At 46.8% G+C, this 18,124-nt stretch overlaps 1 protein-coding gene across 1 annotated transcript; it reads left to right on the top strand.

The window, feature by feature from the left end:
• LOC123128530 (1-aminocyclopropane-1-carboxylate oxidase 3) lies at positions 1 to 1,709 on the top strand. Its single transcript, XM_044548557.1, has 3 exons — positions 1 to 205; positions 311 to 540; positions 872 to 1,709. The coding sequence occupies exons 1-3, from the start codon at positions 74 to 76 to the stop codon at positions 1,497 to 1,499; spliced, it is 990 nt and encodes a 329-aa protein (XP_044404492.1). The 5' UTR covers positions 1 to 73; the 3' UTR covers positions 1,500 to 1,709.
• Positions 1,710 to 18,124: the final 16,415 nt, after the last annotated feature.

The raw sequence follows: 18,124 nt of genomic DNA, 5'->3' as shown, positions 1-18,124 counted from the left end.
TCTCTGCTTCAGCTAACCAGCACAAGCACACATACAGAGAGAGAGAGAGAGAGAGAGAGAGAGAGAGAGAGCGATGGCAATTCCTGCTAATGCTGCTGCCTCGTTGAGCTTCCCGGTGATCAACATGGAGAAGCTTGAGACCGAGGAGAGGGGCGCCGCCATGGGGCTCATCGGCGACGCCTGCGAGAACTGGGGCTTCTTCGAGGTGACACTGCCCCCCACACACATAGAATTCTCTTATAGCAGAGTGATTTATTAACGCAGTGCTTGATAATTCTGGACATGATTAACTGAGGGTATATGTGTGCAGCTGCTGAACCATGGCATCTCGCACGAGCTGATGAACGAGGTGGAGCGGGTGAGCAAGGCGCACTACACGGCGTGCCGAGAGGACAAGTTCAAGGAGTTCGCGGCGAAGACGCTGGAGGCCGGCGAGAAGGGCGCCGACGTGAAGGACGTGGACTGGGAGAGCACCTTCTTCGTCCGCCACCTCCCCGCCTCCAACCTCGCCGACCTGCCCGACCTCGACCACCACTACAGGTACGCACGCACGCACGCGTGATTACTTAATTAATTAACTACGGCTACTTGATCACTAAGTAATAACATAAGAGACAACAGATAGCATCAGATTCCACAGATTGATTCAACTCTTTCTGACGAGGCAGCCTATTGTTAGTCCTCACACGTACAGCAGCTCAAAAAACACCATGCAGCAATTATAGTACTGCCACTGGGATATCAACAGGAGATAAGATTGGTTGCGCAAATCAGAATCGTACTAATTTGGCAGCAGGAACCAACACGATTGGAATGGAATCATCTTTTTAGAAAGTGACACTTGTTTGCCTTTTTCGTGTCGTCGTTGCAGGCAAGTGATGAAGGAATTCGCGGCGGAGATCGAGAAGCTGGCGGAGAAGGTGCTGGACCTGCTGTGCGAGAACCTGGGCCTGGAGCAGGGCTACCTGAAGCGAGCATTCGCCGGTTCAAGGGGCCCGACGTTCGGCACCAAGGTGAGCAGCTACCCACCGTGCCCACGCCCCGACCTGGTCGCCGGCCTCCGCGCGCACACCGACGCCGGCGGCGTCATCCTGCTGTTCCAGGACGACCAGGTGAGCGGGCTCCAGCTCCTCAAGGATGGAGCATGGGTGGACGTGCCGCCCATGCGCCACGCCATCGTCGTCAACATCGGCGACCAGCTGGAGGTGATCACCAACGGGCGGTACAAGAGCGTGATGCACCGCGTGCTCACCCGCCCCGACGGCAACCGCATGTCCCTCGCCTCCTTCTACAACCCCGGCGCGGACGCCGTCATCTTCCCTGCCCCGGCGCTTGTCGAGGAGCTGTCGGAGGAGGAGGCGGAGCGCGCCGGGAGCGCCGTGTACCCGAGGTTCGTGTTCGAGGACTACATGAACCTGTACATGCGCCACAAGTTCGAGGCCAAGGAGCCGCGCTTCGAGGCCATGAAGGCGGACGCCGCGCCCATCGCCACTGCGTGACTAGTGGACTGCGCGCGCATAAGTTCATGTGCTCGTACGTGCCAGTACTCAGACAAAAGTATTTTCAGACTTGTGTTGTGGTGTGTACTGTAAGATATTATGCGTGTAATGTTGTCACTGGTATTTTTCTTATTTGCTTTTCTAAAGGGTACTATGTTTCAGTTCACTTTCCTTTTAATTCAAACGTATGAATCAAGTTTTGATTGTTTACCACATGTTCCATGTGGTGATTAAAACCATTCATTCAGTAAAGGACATCAACACCAACAAACATACTCGCCATACCATGCATTGAAAACCACAATAGCCATAGTGTTGAGATGATCTACAAGTAGTTAAACAAGCATCGGTTTTGCTCATGCAATACATGCTTCCATCCATCACCATCAATTCAGAGTGTTGGAGGGATCAGACCATCACCATCAATTCAGAGTGTTGGAGGGATCAGACCATCACACAGAACAACACAAATGAGATGTCTTAGTCGCCGTACCAATAGCCAGTCAATAGCTCTCCTTGAAAGACACATCAAGTACCAAGATCTGGAGGGAGTCATCGTATTTGTGGACACAAACTCTAGGCCTTTCTCTAGAGTTAGATCGGACATCATCAAGGTTGGGAGGGACTGGAGAGACCATTCAAAATGCCATCGCCCAAGCACCTTGTCGATGTCAACATGGAACAAAAACCTAAGAAAAATGAGACAGACCTCTTACCCTCGCACGGGGAAGAGGAAGAAGACCAAACAAAAGCAGGTAGGAAAACTTTAGAGGCGGCGGATAGGGTTAGGAACCCTAAGGTGAGGCTCCATTTTGGTAGCGTTACATCAATGCCCTCCCTGATCACGCATGAGATAAGATGGTGTTCCTTGTCCCCTCCTTGGAGTCAATCCATGCTCAGTTGATCAACCAAGGCAAGCCCACAAAGTGCCACTGCACTAGCACCTAATGGCATGACCGCATACAGTTCGATGAGGTCAACACAATTTAATTTAGTTTAGAAGATAATTAATTGTAAAAGACAAAATTATCCCTTTTATTTTTAAGAGGGGGTATTCTAAAGCAAATCCTTTTCTAACACACATCATTTTGTATAACGTTCATACACATTTTTCAATCAAACTCACAAACATACAATACATTATGAACATTTTCCTCAAGACCCATGAACATTTTTTATTTTTTTATTTTTTTCTCTATAAATCGCAAATATTTTTTATTAAAAATGTAAATATTTTTCTAATTCATCAACATCCTTTCAAATTTGTGAATTATTATTCTAAATTCACAAACATAATTAAAACTATGAAATTCTTGAAACCCAAAAACATTTTCTAAAAATCATAAACATCTTTGAAATTTGTAATCATTTTTTTGTTTTTGTACACTATTTAAAATCTCTGAGAGGTTTTTAAATTTGAGGAAATAATTGAAATTGTGAAAATTCTTCATATTCGTAATTTAAAAAAATTGGGACAAACATATTTTGATTATATGATATTTGTTTGGCAACATATGACTTCTATTTTTCCCTTGTTATTTTATATTAGACATAATTTTTCCAAAATTAAGAAACTTGTCGAACCACACATAAAAAATTGTGTTCTTGCTATCGAATAGGAGAAGGATTAAGTGATACTCAGGTAGCCTGCCCACGCTCATAGGATGCACGTTCTAGTATAGATCATGCAATAGGAGCTCCCTATGAGAGCATTATAACGTCTTGAACGCTAGGCGCTTGGGGAGACGCGAGGATTGATTTCATATTGCAATCCCTGCCGATTGGCAGTTGGGCTGCGAAAACCCATCATGAGCTGCGGCATCAACGCAAAAGCATGTGTCGTTTGCTTTTGCTTTTCTTTCCACAACGACCTTAATGTCTATTAATGTATGCTTTTAGCTCCTCTAAGGAAATGTATTTATTTAGTGTGTGGCGTTGGACGCTATCGCGCTTTGAAAGTAAATTTATCTCTAAATAGTTTTTTGATGAGATGATAATATGGTTAGTGGTACAAATGACAGGTGCTAAAAGTTTATCCTAGTTTATTGGTTCTTTGGAGGTATTATTAAGAAGATGGTTGAACCCCCACTTCAAAAAGGATAAAAAGACATGTTTTTTTGACGACTCAGAGCTTTGGTTTTACTTTATTTGAGTCATAGGACATCACACTACTAAAAGGGGTCGAGGTGCTCGAATGAAGGTGCCAAAATATGCTAAAATCATATACCAGCCACCCTACACCTACTACTGCAAATTACATATATCTCATCGCCTAATGTGCACATGGGCAGCCTCCCCGTGCCCATGGGGTTCAGGGGTTGTGCCCGGTCCATGGCTAAGTCTCTGGACACCCCATGGGCGAGGGCCGCAGGCACCTAGCGCACATGAGATTAGGTGTACCTGGTGCACCTACTTATTTTTGTTTTTAGATAAACGGTCAAATGGTCGTCCCTTTTATGTGAACTATGTCAAACATCTGCTAAAAACTGTCGTGTTTGATAAAATTTAACCAATTTATTCAACTTTGTTTTAAAATGTATGTCGGCAATTTTGGATGGCCGGTTCCCCCATCATTGTCCGTGGACTGGTCCCTATCAGTCCGCGAAGAAGTACTCCGTGTCCAATTTGGAGAACAACTTTGGAGATGCCGATCACTCTTTTTTTGTTTCATATCCTATAAAGTTGTTATGGTTTGTCGACACAGTAGAAAGCACGCCCTAGTAAATTCCTTGTCTCGATAAAGAATAATCCATGTGCTTTGGTGGGAGGTGTTATATTTCGACTCTATCTAGGGGGTGTTTGTTTCCAAAGACTTTTTTGTGTAGGGACTAGAAAAAGTCTCTCTTAAAGACTTTTTTTACCAAACGAGAGGGACTTTTTAGGGACTAAACTAGGCATTTGGGACTAAATGAAGAAGACTCTCAAGAAGAGTTTTTTTGGGACTTTTCCAACAATGCCCCTCCATGCACCCATTGGCCCGTCACCCCATGGTGTTGTTTGATTGTTATTTTTCTATGTACTAGGGGCAACATGGTCATTTAATAACCTCTAGGAAGGGACTAGGGACTTTTTAGTCTCTGAAAACAAACAGAGAGAGACTTTTTAGTGACTAGAGACTTTTTAGTTGGGACTAGAAAAAGTCATAGGACTAGAGAACCAAACACCACCCTAATTGATTTTCTTATGCTTAATTAATAAATGAGTCAATAAATTAGTCTTTATTTAAAAAAGAGAGTAAATCTCATGTTTTACTAGCTGTTAAGCGCATGGAGTGCACATGCATAACCGTCATTTCGTGCACATGAACGCTACAGTATTCCATGACAAAAGGACATCGTATCAACCGTACCCACACAGCCATCATCTCTCTCACTCACGCATTCATGGGTGGGTCCGGGTACTTGGATCATGCAACTGACGCCCATTGGCCCTTTGCGTCCTCTGAGAATTTTCCTGAGCCCCTCGTGAGAAACGGTCCTACTGCACGCGAATGGTGCATGGGCCGCCGATCCGGGCTGGTTGGTACAGGGATAAGATGATGAGACTGGCCACATATATATCTTGCTCGTTCGGTTTCGTTTGGACTTCATTTTAAATGTTTTCGTAAGTTACAATTGCCAAACGTTCAGATTCTTATTCCTGATGAGCTCTAGTTGGTCATGGCCAGCTGAAAACTTGCAGTTCTTTTTTCAAAAAGGAGGGTTACCCCGCCTCTGCATCAAATGATGCACACAGCCATCGACAAAATGGTCATGTGTTAATGCATGTAGCCTAAGTCTCATGATCCGGTTACGTCCAACCATCTTCCGCCATAAATATTTTGTTGCGACTGTTTTACAAAAATATATTGCATATGCTTCAGTGGCGCGGATGCCAAAATTCTATTGTCGTCATCAAGTGCTACCAGTACTTGATTACTTTCTCGATCCCTATCTGGAATTCCCGCCAGGAAGTTAACAGGGAGCATATATGCAAATATTATTTGCATGCGCCTGTAAGAAGGCAAAGTTATTCGACCACTACAATAACATGCAGGTGTTAGTATTTTGCAAACAGATAATACAGGACGAAGCTGCCGGGCTTGTTCACGAGAGGAACAATTAGTCTAGTCCGGAGGGAATCGCGCCTACACATTCTGCTTTTGTAGAGCGATCTTGTTATAGAAACAGGCGAAGAAATTCGTTCTGGTTACGTTGGTCGATTATTAAGGTTTGTGCGTGCGATCTGGGAAGGACCGCCGGCAGGAGCCCAGAGGGACGGATTAGATTTGGATTCCCGGCAGTTTGCAAAAGTTTTCTCTGGAAAGCATATGTACCTAGAAATATATAGATCACAATCTCAGAAATCTCACGTGCTTATTATACTTGGCCTTGGCCTGCAACCAACTGAAAGGCGGACGTTGGTTCGTAGGGATCGAATATGTTTTTGGACCATCTGGCTGTACAAGTATCGATTGGAGATAATTGTATCTATAGTCCTTGTAGTCGCTGGCGACGTCCAACTTGGTCCTGGACTTGCGTATTGCTTCAATACGGTTCTGATATAAGAAAATACGTAATCAATACGGTCTCTGAGGTTGAAACAGCAGTCCTGACTCTACACATTACATACGTATCTCATATTTCTATAGTTGACGGGCTCATTTGTCTGTGGGTCGAGAAAAAACAAAAAAGGGCGCCGAGATATAAAAGGAAAAAATCGTAGGCGGGGATTCGAACAGGCTCTACCCAATCGTTGGGCGTGGTAGCCAGCATGCCGACTGCAGGATCTTGTGAAATATCGGGATGCTTCGTCCTTTATATAGACACAGTTGTCTTTTAAAAAATATCATGAATTTATATAATGTTCATGAGTTTTTAAAAAACCATTCATCGACTCAAAAAATGTTCATGATTCAAAAATAAATGTCTGTACCTACAAAAAATGTCCACGAATGTTTTTAAAAATATTCATAACAACTTTTGGGAATATTAGAAAAATGTTCACTGATTAAAAAAATATTCATGAGTTCATAAAATGTTCGTGACAAACAAAAACTGTTTCTGAATTTCAAACCTTGTTCCCCAATTTCAAGAAAAGTTCGTCTATGCAAAAAAAAAGGAAACTTGTTGGCGAGTTCTAAAAAACTTTATCAGTCCATCGTTGTTGGGAATTTTACCAAAGTATGCAAACTTTTATTTTTACATTGTATAAACATTTGAAATTTTCACATTAACTATTTGTAAACTATGCAAACTTTTTTTAACATTATATTTTTTTTGAAAATTTCACATACATTATTTGGAAATATGTGAGTATTTCCTTTAAATGTCACATTTATTTTAGAATAGGAATAAACATCCCACTGAACCTTGTTGGGAATTTTATCAAACTATGTACAATGTTGCTGCCATATGAGACGACAGCCTTGTCCTGCTCGTCCGAATGGACCCATATGTCAGTGGGATGTATGATAAATAAAGAAAAAAAGGAGGGGGGGGGGGGGGTTGCGGCGGTATATGTGTGAAGATGCACTCTTTATACATGTAGTCTTTTCTATAAGAAATCTATTTTTGTTTTGTTAGTGCAAAGAAATCTATTAGTTTTTTTTGAGAAAATAAATCTATTTAGGTATACATAGTCTTTTCTTTTGGGCTGGACGGGCCTGTATATTTTGTTTCAAAGCTATGTCCAGCTGTCTCTGTGTGTTCTGTTTTTCTGTTCGTGTTCATTTTTTTGGCTGTCTCCTATTTGGCGTGAGCGACCTGGTACCTACCCCCCCCCCCCACTCACTACGTACAGAATTTTCGAAATTGAGAATATTTTTAAATAGATGAACATTTTTTCAAATCGGTAAACATTTTACAAATTGGGGAAAATATTTTTCGAATTTAAAATCTGTTCACTGAATTGAAAAAAATGTTCACCATAATTTTGAAGTTGCAAACATTTCCAAGTTCATGAATCTTTTTTGAATTCAAGATCTTTTTTTGAAATTGCGTACATGTTTTTTGGAACTCGTCAACAAGTGTTTATTGCATACGCAAAAAATGTTTATAAGCTCGAACTTTTATTTTTTACTCATGAACATTCTTTAAATTGATGAACGTTTATAAAAATATTGAACATTTTATAATGTTCACGATTTTTTTTCAAAAGACAACAATATACGTATAATAGGCTGGCATCCCGATATTTGACAGCGATGGGCTAGGGCACGCGGGTTCGAGTCCCCCACATTGTGTTTTTTTTGTTTTTATTATTTCTCGGCCCACAGACAAATGAGCCCGTCAACTATAAAAATACGAGATACGTATGTAACATGTAGAGCCAGGACTGCTGTTTCAACCTCAGGGACCGTATTGATTACGTATTTTTTTGTACCGGGACCATATTAAAGCGATACGCAAGTTCCAGGATCAAGTTAGACGTCGCCAGCGACTACGAGGACTATAGATGCAATTATCTCTATCGATTGGGTTGCGTTGCAGAATATGGAATGGTGAACACACACAGCTGATTCGTGCGAGAGGTGTTTGGACGTGAATGTGGCCACCAGCATGCTGACACGAAGTACGCGGCTACGACAATTGCGTGCCTCTAGCTAGCTAGCTAGCGTCGATCGTTCCAGAGCCTAGTGAAAACTTTGCATGCATAGCGTCGATCGTATGTGCACTATATATATTTTCTTTTTTCTTTTTGCGGAGAGTGCACTGTATACAATGCGGCCCTCCACTGTCCACTTGACGAGTTGTAAGTCAAGTCTCCGTCTTCACATACATCCATGTAGCTGTACGTACATCAGTGGTACCAGCCGTCCTCGTCGTGCTACTGTGAACGAGCCACAGTGGGAACCTTTTGTCGTTCTTCATCTGGCTTGGCTGTCGGAACGGCGAGGGCATCGACTCGGATCCTCGATGTGTGCTGTTGGTCACCGTGCCGTGAACCATTGTCATCTCGTCGATCTCGATCTCCTTCGAAGACGATCGGCGCTAGCTTGCCGTGGATCCCAAGGGAAGATCTTTTCCCCGGAGTCGTCGCAGTTAGGTCTTCCTATTTGTTCCTTGCACTGGATTATACAATGACCACTTGAGCTAGCCAGCTAGCGCCCAAGATACAAATGATCTGAATCTATTGCACTTGCCGCCTGGCTCCAGCCATACGCAGTACAGTACGTACAGATGCTGCCACTTTGCATGCTATCAGTCAGGATGCTGATCCGATCCGATCCGATCCATATCGTGCCAGGAAATCTGATCTGCATGTACGTCTTGCTCGATCGCTTGCTCTGATGGGTCATGCGCGCGTGGAAAATGGCGCGACCAAAGTAAAATAGCCATGCACGCGTGCAAGGCTTTCACCGGCCAGAGACTTGCAAGCCAGCCAACAACTCTTCGTCTCTTCGGCCGGCCACAGGGGCGAAGCCAGGGTTTGGACATAGAGGGGGCCAAGCAAAGTTGGACAAAAAATACCGCTTCATTGCTATAGAGTATAGACATGTGGTAGTTACACTTAAATTAGTTATATAATCTCAGTAATTTTCAATAACATAAAGTATATTAACGATTTCATTAGAAGAGAATTCAGTTGTGAATTCCTTCGAAGCAAGTTTTCATGCAATGCTCAAGCAAGTCGTCTCTCGTTTTACTTTGAAAACATGCCCTCTGACAATTAAGCTGAAATAATATTTCTGGTGTGTGGCGACCATTTTCTCTTAATAAATATAAATCATAAAAATGACATCACAAGTCACATAACTAAAAAAATTAAAATTTGATGTACAAATTTGATAGGTATAAGGTGGGAACTGATTGAGATGAGCAATCAGTTGTTAGTTGAGCTAACCTTGGCTAGTTGGCCGGAGAATTAACGAGCTCACGATCATGCCGACGTCGCCTCTGTTCTAATTCGGAATTGATTGCCAAAATTTGCAGGAAGAGCGTGAAGTAGCAAGGATGTACGGTAGAGCCAATTTCCTTGATCGTTTGTTCAGTTGCTAAATTGTGCAGATCCAATATCCTAATGCAATCACTGTGATTAATAGAGTAATTCACTATTTTATAGACAACACTAACGCACCATACTAGGATAGTAGGATTTTAATTCATAATAACTGATAGCTACAAGTACGTAATACTAGTACCTTCCTCTATCCGATCTTCGTTTCTCCCGGTAAAACTCTGATCTAATGAAGCCGCCTCCTCCTGCCTTAGTCCTTAGACACTGGACAAACAGCGAACAAAGACGACAGATCAACACAGCCGATAGGGTAGCTAGGGGTGGCGGCGTGGTAAGCGCCTTACCTGAGCGGGAGCGGCAGCGGCAGCCGGGCAGCCGGCGGCTGGGCGGCAGCTGCAAACAACGCCCTAGACCCTAGTGCAAGGACACGCTCAAAGAATCGATCGCATGGGGCAATCAACAAAAGGCCACAACCACATGACAATGACATGGGCTATTGGGCTTCGATCTAGGATAGTTATTATATTAGTACTTGTACGGGCTAACTTCGAGGCTTATAATCTCGCTAAATTCGCTTGTAATTTAAATATAGGTAGGCATATTTGGTTGGGCACTCCTCATGACCCAAACCGTATACCTATGAACATTGTTTTGAATCAATAAAGCGAGCGAGATTTCTCAAAAAAAAAACTTATACGGGCTAATTTCCCTAGAAAAATCTTATATGGGCTAATGATGTGATTATCTTCGTCCAATTAGCACATCTAGTATACTACCTATACTACTACCTGCTAGAGATTGTTGGGGGGCGAGCGATTGGCAGGGGTCTAGCACCTGCTCCCCCCCCCCCCCCCCCCCCCCCTGTCTCTACCCCTGGCCGGCCGTACGTGCAGCTCACGAGCACGAGTAGCTGGAAGTTGAACGTGAAGGTGACACGCCGCTACTGGAGTGTTGTGACAACAATCTGGAGTTGTTTAGGCAATATGTTTTAACAAGAGGAATACATGTGTACTGATGATCTAAGATGCTCATTTAAGTGTGACAGAGGTTTTGCTCATTTAAGTTAGACATGTTTCATTGCTGTACAATATTCGACAACACAATTTCTGAATGTGTGTTTTTTTATTGCCACAACACCACACATGTTGAGCTCTTTTTTTCTGAGAAAAAGGCATAAAGCCATCTTACATCGCCCCAAGGGCTGGATTACAATCTTTTGCTAGACTTGCTCTTAGGTCCTGTGGGACATCTGCCACACAAATCACATCCCTTGATCTTCTCGCCCAGGCAGCCAGTTCATGAGCCATTTTATTCCTGTTCCGTTTGACATTGTTGATCGATATCGCTTCGAAGCTCTGCATAAGGTGTCTCGCCTCAGTAATCAAAGGGAATAGTGTGGAGAGATTTGCTTCTTTGCTCTTCAGCAATGTAGCAACATTTGCACAGTCTGTCTCAGATACATAACTTCCCCCAGTTGCGTTTCCTTAGTTCTGCTAAACCATAGAGAATGGCAGCCATTTCAGCTTCCTCGGTCGAGCTACACGGGGTTAGTTTTTTACAAATGGATAGAGCCACGCGTTTATTCCCATCTCTGACAACAATACCAGCAAAGGTCTCTCCAGAACTATTTAAGAATGATGCATCACTGTTCATTTTCCAGGTCCGCGGTAACCACGCCCCAGTCTCCTCAGCACTTTCCATCAGTATGGCATGATTGGGCCTATTGCTTTTGCTCATGCTTGAGTTAATAGTCATGGCAGTAGTAATCCCTAGGGACATCGGCTGTTTCCCTTTAATTCTTGTGGATATAGCCCGACTCCCGCATGGGTCCACATCCACATTGGGAACCTGCGTAGCTGCCTCGGGATCAATGTTGCTCATGCTTGCTACACCCAGTTCCTTGTAGTATTTAGTTAGAAATTGGATTGAAGCCCCAATTGTCGCTCTCCCTTTTGCATGCACGCAGTCCTCACGTAGCCACCATGCACGCCACAGCAAGAGTATGATTTTCTGCCTAACATCAATATTGCATGTATCCAGCAAGAGTTGCAGCCAATCCACACCTGTGTATTTGAACTTTTCTTCTACCGACAAGTCCCAGACTTTTCTCATCTCCATGCGAAGAGCCATGGCCTTGGTGCATGAGACCGTAGCATGGTACTCATCCTCCATTTCCTTTCCACAGTTATTACATATGTTATCAATTTCCAGTGTTCTTTTCCATTTATTTTTCTTTGTGGCCAAGGTTTCAGTTGCGACTCTCCATCCGAAAATGCGAATTTTCCCTGGGCATTTGGATTTCCAGATTAAGTCCCAAATACTTCTGTTGTCCGCGTCACGTGCTGAGCTTGAAGCATCGGCTCCCACTAGCTGTTTGAGTTGGGATCCCAGTTTGTAAGCCCTACAGACAGTGAATATACCATTCTTTTCACTGTGTCAGGCCACACAATCCTCCGCATCGGTATTGGGCAGTTTAATTTTGCATATTTCTTCCGCATCAAACTCATGGAATAGATCATTCACAAGGTTGACATTCCATTCATTGCGGTTGGGGTTTATGAGCTAGTTTACCCATCTCAAACGTGACCGTCTCTTGAACGTTGCCACTTTTAGTCTGCTTTTCCTTGGTATCCATTGATCCCTCTAGATTTGAATCTTTCTTCCATTGCCAACTCTCCAGATTAGGCCCTTTTTGAGGAGCTCCAGGCCATGCTCAATACCTTTCCACGCTAGAGAGGCGTCCGAGGCAAAGGATGTGCTGAGGAGTTCCCCATTTGGGTAGTATTTTGATTTTAATACCCTCGCACATAGGCTCTCAGGGCATTGTAGAACCCTCCATCCCTGTCTTGCAAGAAGAACTTGATTAAAAAATTGCATGTCTCAAAAACCTATTCCTCCTGCCCTCTTAGGTTTCACCAGTTGGTCCCATGCCGTCCAGTGTACTTTCCTACGCCCTTCCTCCTCACCCCACCAGAATTCTCTAATCAAATGCTCGTATTTGTCACAGAAGCCGGCTGAGAGTTTGAACACTCTCATTGTGAAGACCGGAAGGGCTTGCACTATGGCTTTGACATGTACTTCTTTTGCCGCAAATGAGATGAACCTTCCATCCCAGTCACTACTGTCGTGGTTCCGACTCTGACAATGATGTAGGGGGGTGAGTATGGAGAGGCTAGATCCTAGCTATTGGGAAGTTGTTACACGCGAGGTTTACGAGTTCAGGCCCTTCTCGGAGGAAGTAATAGCCCTACGTCTCGGAGCCCGGAGGCGGTCGACTGGATTATGCGTGTATGGATTACAGGGGTGCGAACCCTTCATACTAAGGAGGAGGGTGGCTTATATAGAGTTCGCCGGCCCCCTCCTGCCCTCAGTAATGCAGGGTTTAAGGTACATTTAAGATTGGGCGTTACTGGTAACGCCTCTAATAAAGTGCTATAATGACCATGAAGACTACTTAACAGCTGACCGTTTGCCTATGAAGTGACTGTAGGTCTCCTGGCAGTCGAGTGATTAGCTTCATGGTCGAGTGGTAGCTTCTTGGTCGAGTGTCTTGAACCTGTCGAGTGGGGTACCTTCAAGTCGATTGATAGGTGATTTCTTCTAGGGATGTCCTTGGGTAGGGCTCTTTGGACGGGTCCGTGCCCCTACCCTAGGTACGTAGCCTCATCATTAGCCCCCGAATGGATCGAGGTTAGAGTGGAGAAAGAGTTGGGGATCCTTTCCAACTGGTTCTTTGGGGCTGTATGAGTGCCTCGTTTAGGGTCAGTTGTCATGGATGACATCATCAACCTCTTTCAGTCGCCTTGATCCATTCCAGGCCTTTCGTCGAGTGAATATCTTTGCTTGCGACATGCCGAGTGTTGGTGCGAGCGGGACACTCTGTTTTTGGCAAGTGGTTCTGCGGCCCGCGGATCTCACGGGATTCGGATTTTGGGAAGCGCGTGAGACGGGAGCAGCCGCAGTAATCGGAAGTGATAAAGCGAAAACTCCTCGATCCTTGCGTCGCCTTTTTCGCCACGTGCTACGCGCGCGTCTGCTGCGGGATTTGACTGGACTGCCTGGGCCTACCAGTCAGCCACTCGGGAGCGGCCCCTTATAAGTTGCCGGCTCGGGGATTCCAAGCCGTGCGCTTCTCTTCTTCTTCCTTCTTCCTCTCTCCCTTCGCCATCCCTCCCGTGACCTTCGGTCGTACCCTAGTGCCGTTAGCCCGTGTGAGACCTCGCCGGCGACGATGGTGAAGGGCAAGACCACTGCTTTGGAGCGCGCGAAGAAGGTGGCGGCGGCGGGGAAAGGAAAGAGGTCTGCACGAGGCGGATCTTCCTCCCGGACCGCCCTGCCCAAGGGTTGGATTCAGGGCGACTAGATGCCATCGGTGCTCCGGCAGGAAGATCTCGACGACATGGTTGAGGGAGGAGCCATTCCCCATGAGGCTGCGCGTTTCCCGGGGGGGGGGGGAGATCGAACCTCAACCCCGCGACAGTGAGTGCGTGCTCCTCGCCACCCACATCGACCGAGGGTTTTCTCTGCCTCCCCATCCATTCTTCCGGAGCTTCTTGAATTTCTTCGGAGCGCAGCTCCATCACTTTACCCCCAACTCCATAGTCTATCTTGCCGCGTTCATTTCCATGTGCGAGGCCTTCCTGGGTTGCCGTCCGCATTGGGGGCTTTTTAAGCATATTTTTACTTGCCGCTCTCAGTCGGTAAAAAAGGCCAAGTCGAGTGATGAGAAGACGCAAGTGATCCAGCTGTGTGGGGGCCTGGCGATCCAGACGAGGGGGAAGAGCTGTTTCCCCTCTATCACCTTCCCGGAGTCGGTCCGCGGCTGGCAGTCGACCTGGTTCTACTGCCAGGACCAGGCGACCCCCGGACAGTCGACTGGCCTTCCTCCTTTTTCCCTCGACCGAGCTGAGAAGCCTGTCTCTCTGAAAGTCACGCCGGAGGAAAGGGCCCAAGTCAAGGTATTGGCGGGTCGAGTGGTTGAGCTTGTCCGTGAGGGGGTGACTGGGATGGACCTGTTAGAGGTCTTTCTCCAGAGGCGCATCCAACCACTCCAGGCGCGAGACCACCCGATGTGGCTGTATTCTGGCCTCGACGACACCACTCGGATCCACCCGGAGGAGGTCACCGACGAGATGCTGGAGGGGTGGCTGTCAAGCATCACGGGGAACAAAGACAACCCACGAGGAGCCAGAAGGGTAATTCCACTCGACAACTCATATGAAGTGGATCAGGTATGTCTTTGTGTCAGATATCTTGCCTTCTGTATTGGTCTTCTTTGGGTAAGTCGATTGACTTTCGTCCTGTCTGTTGCCTTCCAGGCGACCACTGAGATGTACTCGACGCCCAATGGGGCACAAGGGTCGACTGAGGAAGGTGAGGGGAGCGGAGGCGAGAGCGGGGACGACCAGGGCGAGTGGGAGTCCGACGGTGAGGGAGAGGAAGGCGACGACATCTTCTCCAGCGAAGAGGAGGAGGAGGCTGAACCCTCCCGCCCGGAGGGGCGATCCAAGCTCACCCATGATCCAGCGCAGGAACGTGGCAAGGCGACTGCTCCTGTTGGGCAGTCGTTGAAACGCCCTCGGACTTCTTCTCCTCCGCCGACCGGGAAGGCTCCCAAGCACCCACGAGCGACGCCATCCAAGCCGCCCAAGGCCTTGCCCAAGATGAAGATAGCTGTTCCCACCATTTCCGGGTAACAATAACACTTGCTTTCCTTTGTCGACTGTGGACGGATCCTTGGTCGATTCACTGGGCCAACTGACTAACTTTCGAGATTTGCAGTGGTGCAACTTCTGAGGTCTCCGCCAGGAACGACGACCAAGAGATGGAGGACGCTGTCACCTCCAACCCTGATCACTGACGTCCTGCTTTCGAGTCGACTGAAACTTTATTGCGACTCTGGTCGATTGAATGTTTTCCTTGCAGCTCCTCCTCATGTTATTGACCTCCCGGATGATGATGACAACGAACCACTGAGGGTGAAGAGGAAGAAGAAGGCGTTGGCTGGCAAGACTCCGCAATCCACTCCGGCGCCTGAGGCCGTAGTTCGGGACGATGGCGAACCCACTCGGGCTTCCGTGACTTTCGTTGTTCCTCTGACGAGTGTGCGGCCTTCAGCGTCGACTGCGGATCCGTCTTCGCTTTTTGCTGCGTACCCCGTCCCTGAGGACCAAGCGGCTGCTGCGAAGGAGGCTGTTCGCCAGGCTGGAATCATGATGGAACAAGTGAAAGTGGCTCGGGAGGCTTGCCAGGCGGCTTATGACGCAAGCTCGGCTCTTCAGAGCAATGTCCAGGTCAGTCGACTTCAACACCTGGTCTGTTTCGATATGTCCTTTGAAGAATCTCTTTTCCGAAGATCTTTAAGTTTGTACACCCACTGGGTGTGTTTGCCAATTCTTGGACGAGTGGGGGCACGCTAAGTGCACCCACTGGGTATAGTCCCCGAGACTACGGTGGACTGCTGGCAGTCGACTGTAGTGTTTAAATTGAGTCGTTGTAGTTGAGTTTCTTCGCTCTGTCTGATCGGGTCATGTCGAATGGAATGGTATCCTGTCGACTGCGGGCAGTCGACGTCTTTCTCTTTTTTTTACTGTGGGGGCACGCTGAGTGCACCCACTGGGTGTAGTCCCCGAGGCTACTGTCGAATGTTTCGCTTCGGCTATAGTCTTAGAAACTCCATTATTGTCTCTTAGCTGCTCGGAAGCAACTTGTCTTGGGCTCGACTTCAGGGGTCGGTCGGGTGGGATAGGAACCGGTGGGGGCACGCTAAGTGCACCCACTGGGTGTAGTCCCCGAGACTATGGTGGACTGCTGGCAGTCGACCGTAGTCTTAATATTTATTGCCTTTGTTGCTTTTTTTTACTGAAATTGTAACTCCTCCCCTTTGACTTTAGAGATCTTGTGATCTTGGAACCTGCTTGGCTGACTTGGAGAAGCAGCAAATTTAAATGAACCTTGATCTGGAGCTGGCCAGGACAGAGCTGCAGAAGGTCAGAGACGGCGCCGCAGGTAAGACGCCTTTGTCGACTGGTTAGTTTTTAGGCTTGAGTATCTTTTCACTTTCTCCGACTCAATCATCATTTTTTTGCAGAAAAACTGAAAGAAGCTCTGGCGAAGAAGGATCAGGACTTGGTTGCTGCCCGTAAGGAGGCTGATGACAAGACTGCTCTGGCCACACAGAAGCTGGCTTCGGTCGACCAATTGGAAAAAGAGAATACCAGGTTGCAGACCGCTCTGAATGAAGCCAACAGGTTGACTGCAAATTGGAAGAAGGAGAACCTCCTCTTGGGCGAGAAGATGGGAGGCATCGCTCATAGGAGGGACGACCTGGAGGGCTACTTGAGGAGTTTTGCCAAGAAGTTGTACATCAAGCTCGAAGGTGCACATTCAGTTCCGACTGTTTTTTTTGTGTCGACTCAGTTTTACGAAATTTGACTTATCCTTGGGTCGTGTAGAACTTTGCCAGAACTTTGAAGAGGAGACTGGGCGGATCGAAACAGGTTTGGATCCAATCAACTCTCCGGTGAAAGATGAAGCTGCCATGAACCTGCTCCGACTGGAATCTCGTGTTGACGGCGCCGTGGATTACTTGGCTCGACTGAAAGTTGCCATGACGCGGATCGACCCGACGCTTTGGCCAGAGTCTACGCTCTAGAATGACCTCGAGTCTCTGATGACTCGACTCAACGGAATCCCTGACCGAGTGCAGGAGTGGAAGAAGTCTTCAGCTCGGTGTGGCGCTGACGTGGCTCTGTCTCTGGTCCGCGTCCATTGCAAGGAGGTGCGGGAGGAGAAGCTGGCCGCCATCCAGGTCGCCAACACGAGGAAGCACAACTTCCAGGATTTCATGGAGACATTTATTGCTGTTGCTACCCGTATCGCAGACGGGATCGACTTGGATGAGTTTGTCGCCCCTGCCAGTCCTCCTCCTCCTGAGGAATGAAAAAACTTGCCTCGGAATGCCGAGTGTATTTTGTAATCCATTAAACTCTGCGTTAAATTTGCCTCGGGATGCTGAGTGGACTTGTAACAGTTAAACTTTGCCGAGCCACGGGCTCGAGTACTTTGAGGTCTGGGACCATTTAGGCTTTATCCGAAATCGATTTCTCATTGGGCATCTTCATGATTTGATTCGTCGAGTGAAACTTGATCTTCACTCGGAATGACCTTAGGCGAGAACTGGGCTGCAGCTAAGCCCCCGAGTGGGAGGTTTGCTCTCCACTCGGTAGGATTTTTAAACACTTAGGCGAGCACTGGACTGCAGCTAAGCCCCCGAGTGGGAGGATCGCTCTCCACTCGGTAGGATTTTTTCAAACTTAGGCGAGTGCCGGACTGCAGCTAAGTCCCCGAGTGGGAGGTTTGCTCTTCACTCGGTAGGATTTTTTCAAACTTAGGCGAGTGCCGGACTGCAGCTAAGTCTCTAAGTGAGAGAACTTAGGCGAGTGCTGGACTGCAGCTAAGCTCCCGAGTGGGAGGATCGCTCTCCACTCGGTAGGATTTTTTCAAACTTAGGCGAGTGCCGGACTGCAGCTAAGTCTCTAAGTGAGAGAACTTAGGCGAGTACTAGACTGCAGCTAAGCTCCCGAGTGGGAGGATTGCTCTCCACTCGGTAGGATTTTTTCAAACTTAGGCGAGTGCCGGACTGCAGCTAAGTCTCTAAGTGAGAGAACTTAGGCGAGTACTAGACT

Source organism: Triticum aestivum, chromosome 6A, assembly GCF_018294505.1.
Source record: "Triticum aestivum cultivar Chinese Spring chromosome 6A, IWGSC CS RefSeq v2.1, whole genome shotgun sequence".
Lineage (NCBI taxonomy): Eukaryota > Viridiplantae > Streptophyta > Magnoliopsida > Poales > Poaceae > Triticum > Triticum aestivum.
Note: the sequence above shows the minus strand (reverse complement) of the source record. Positions and strands in the feature narration are given on the sequence as shown.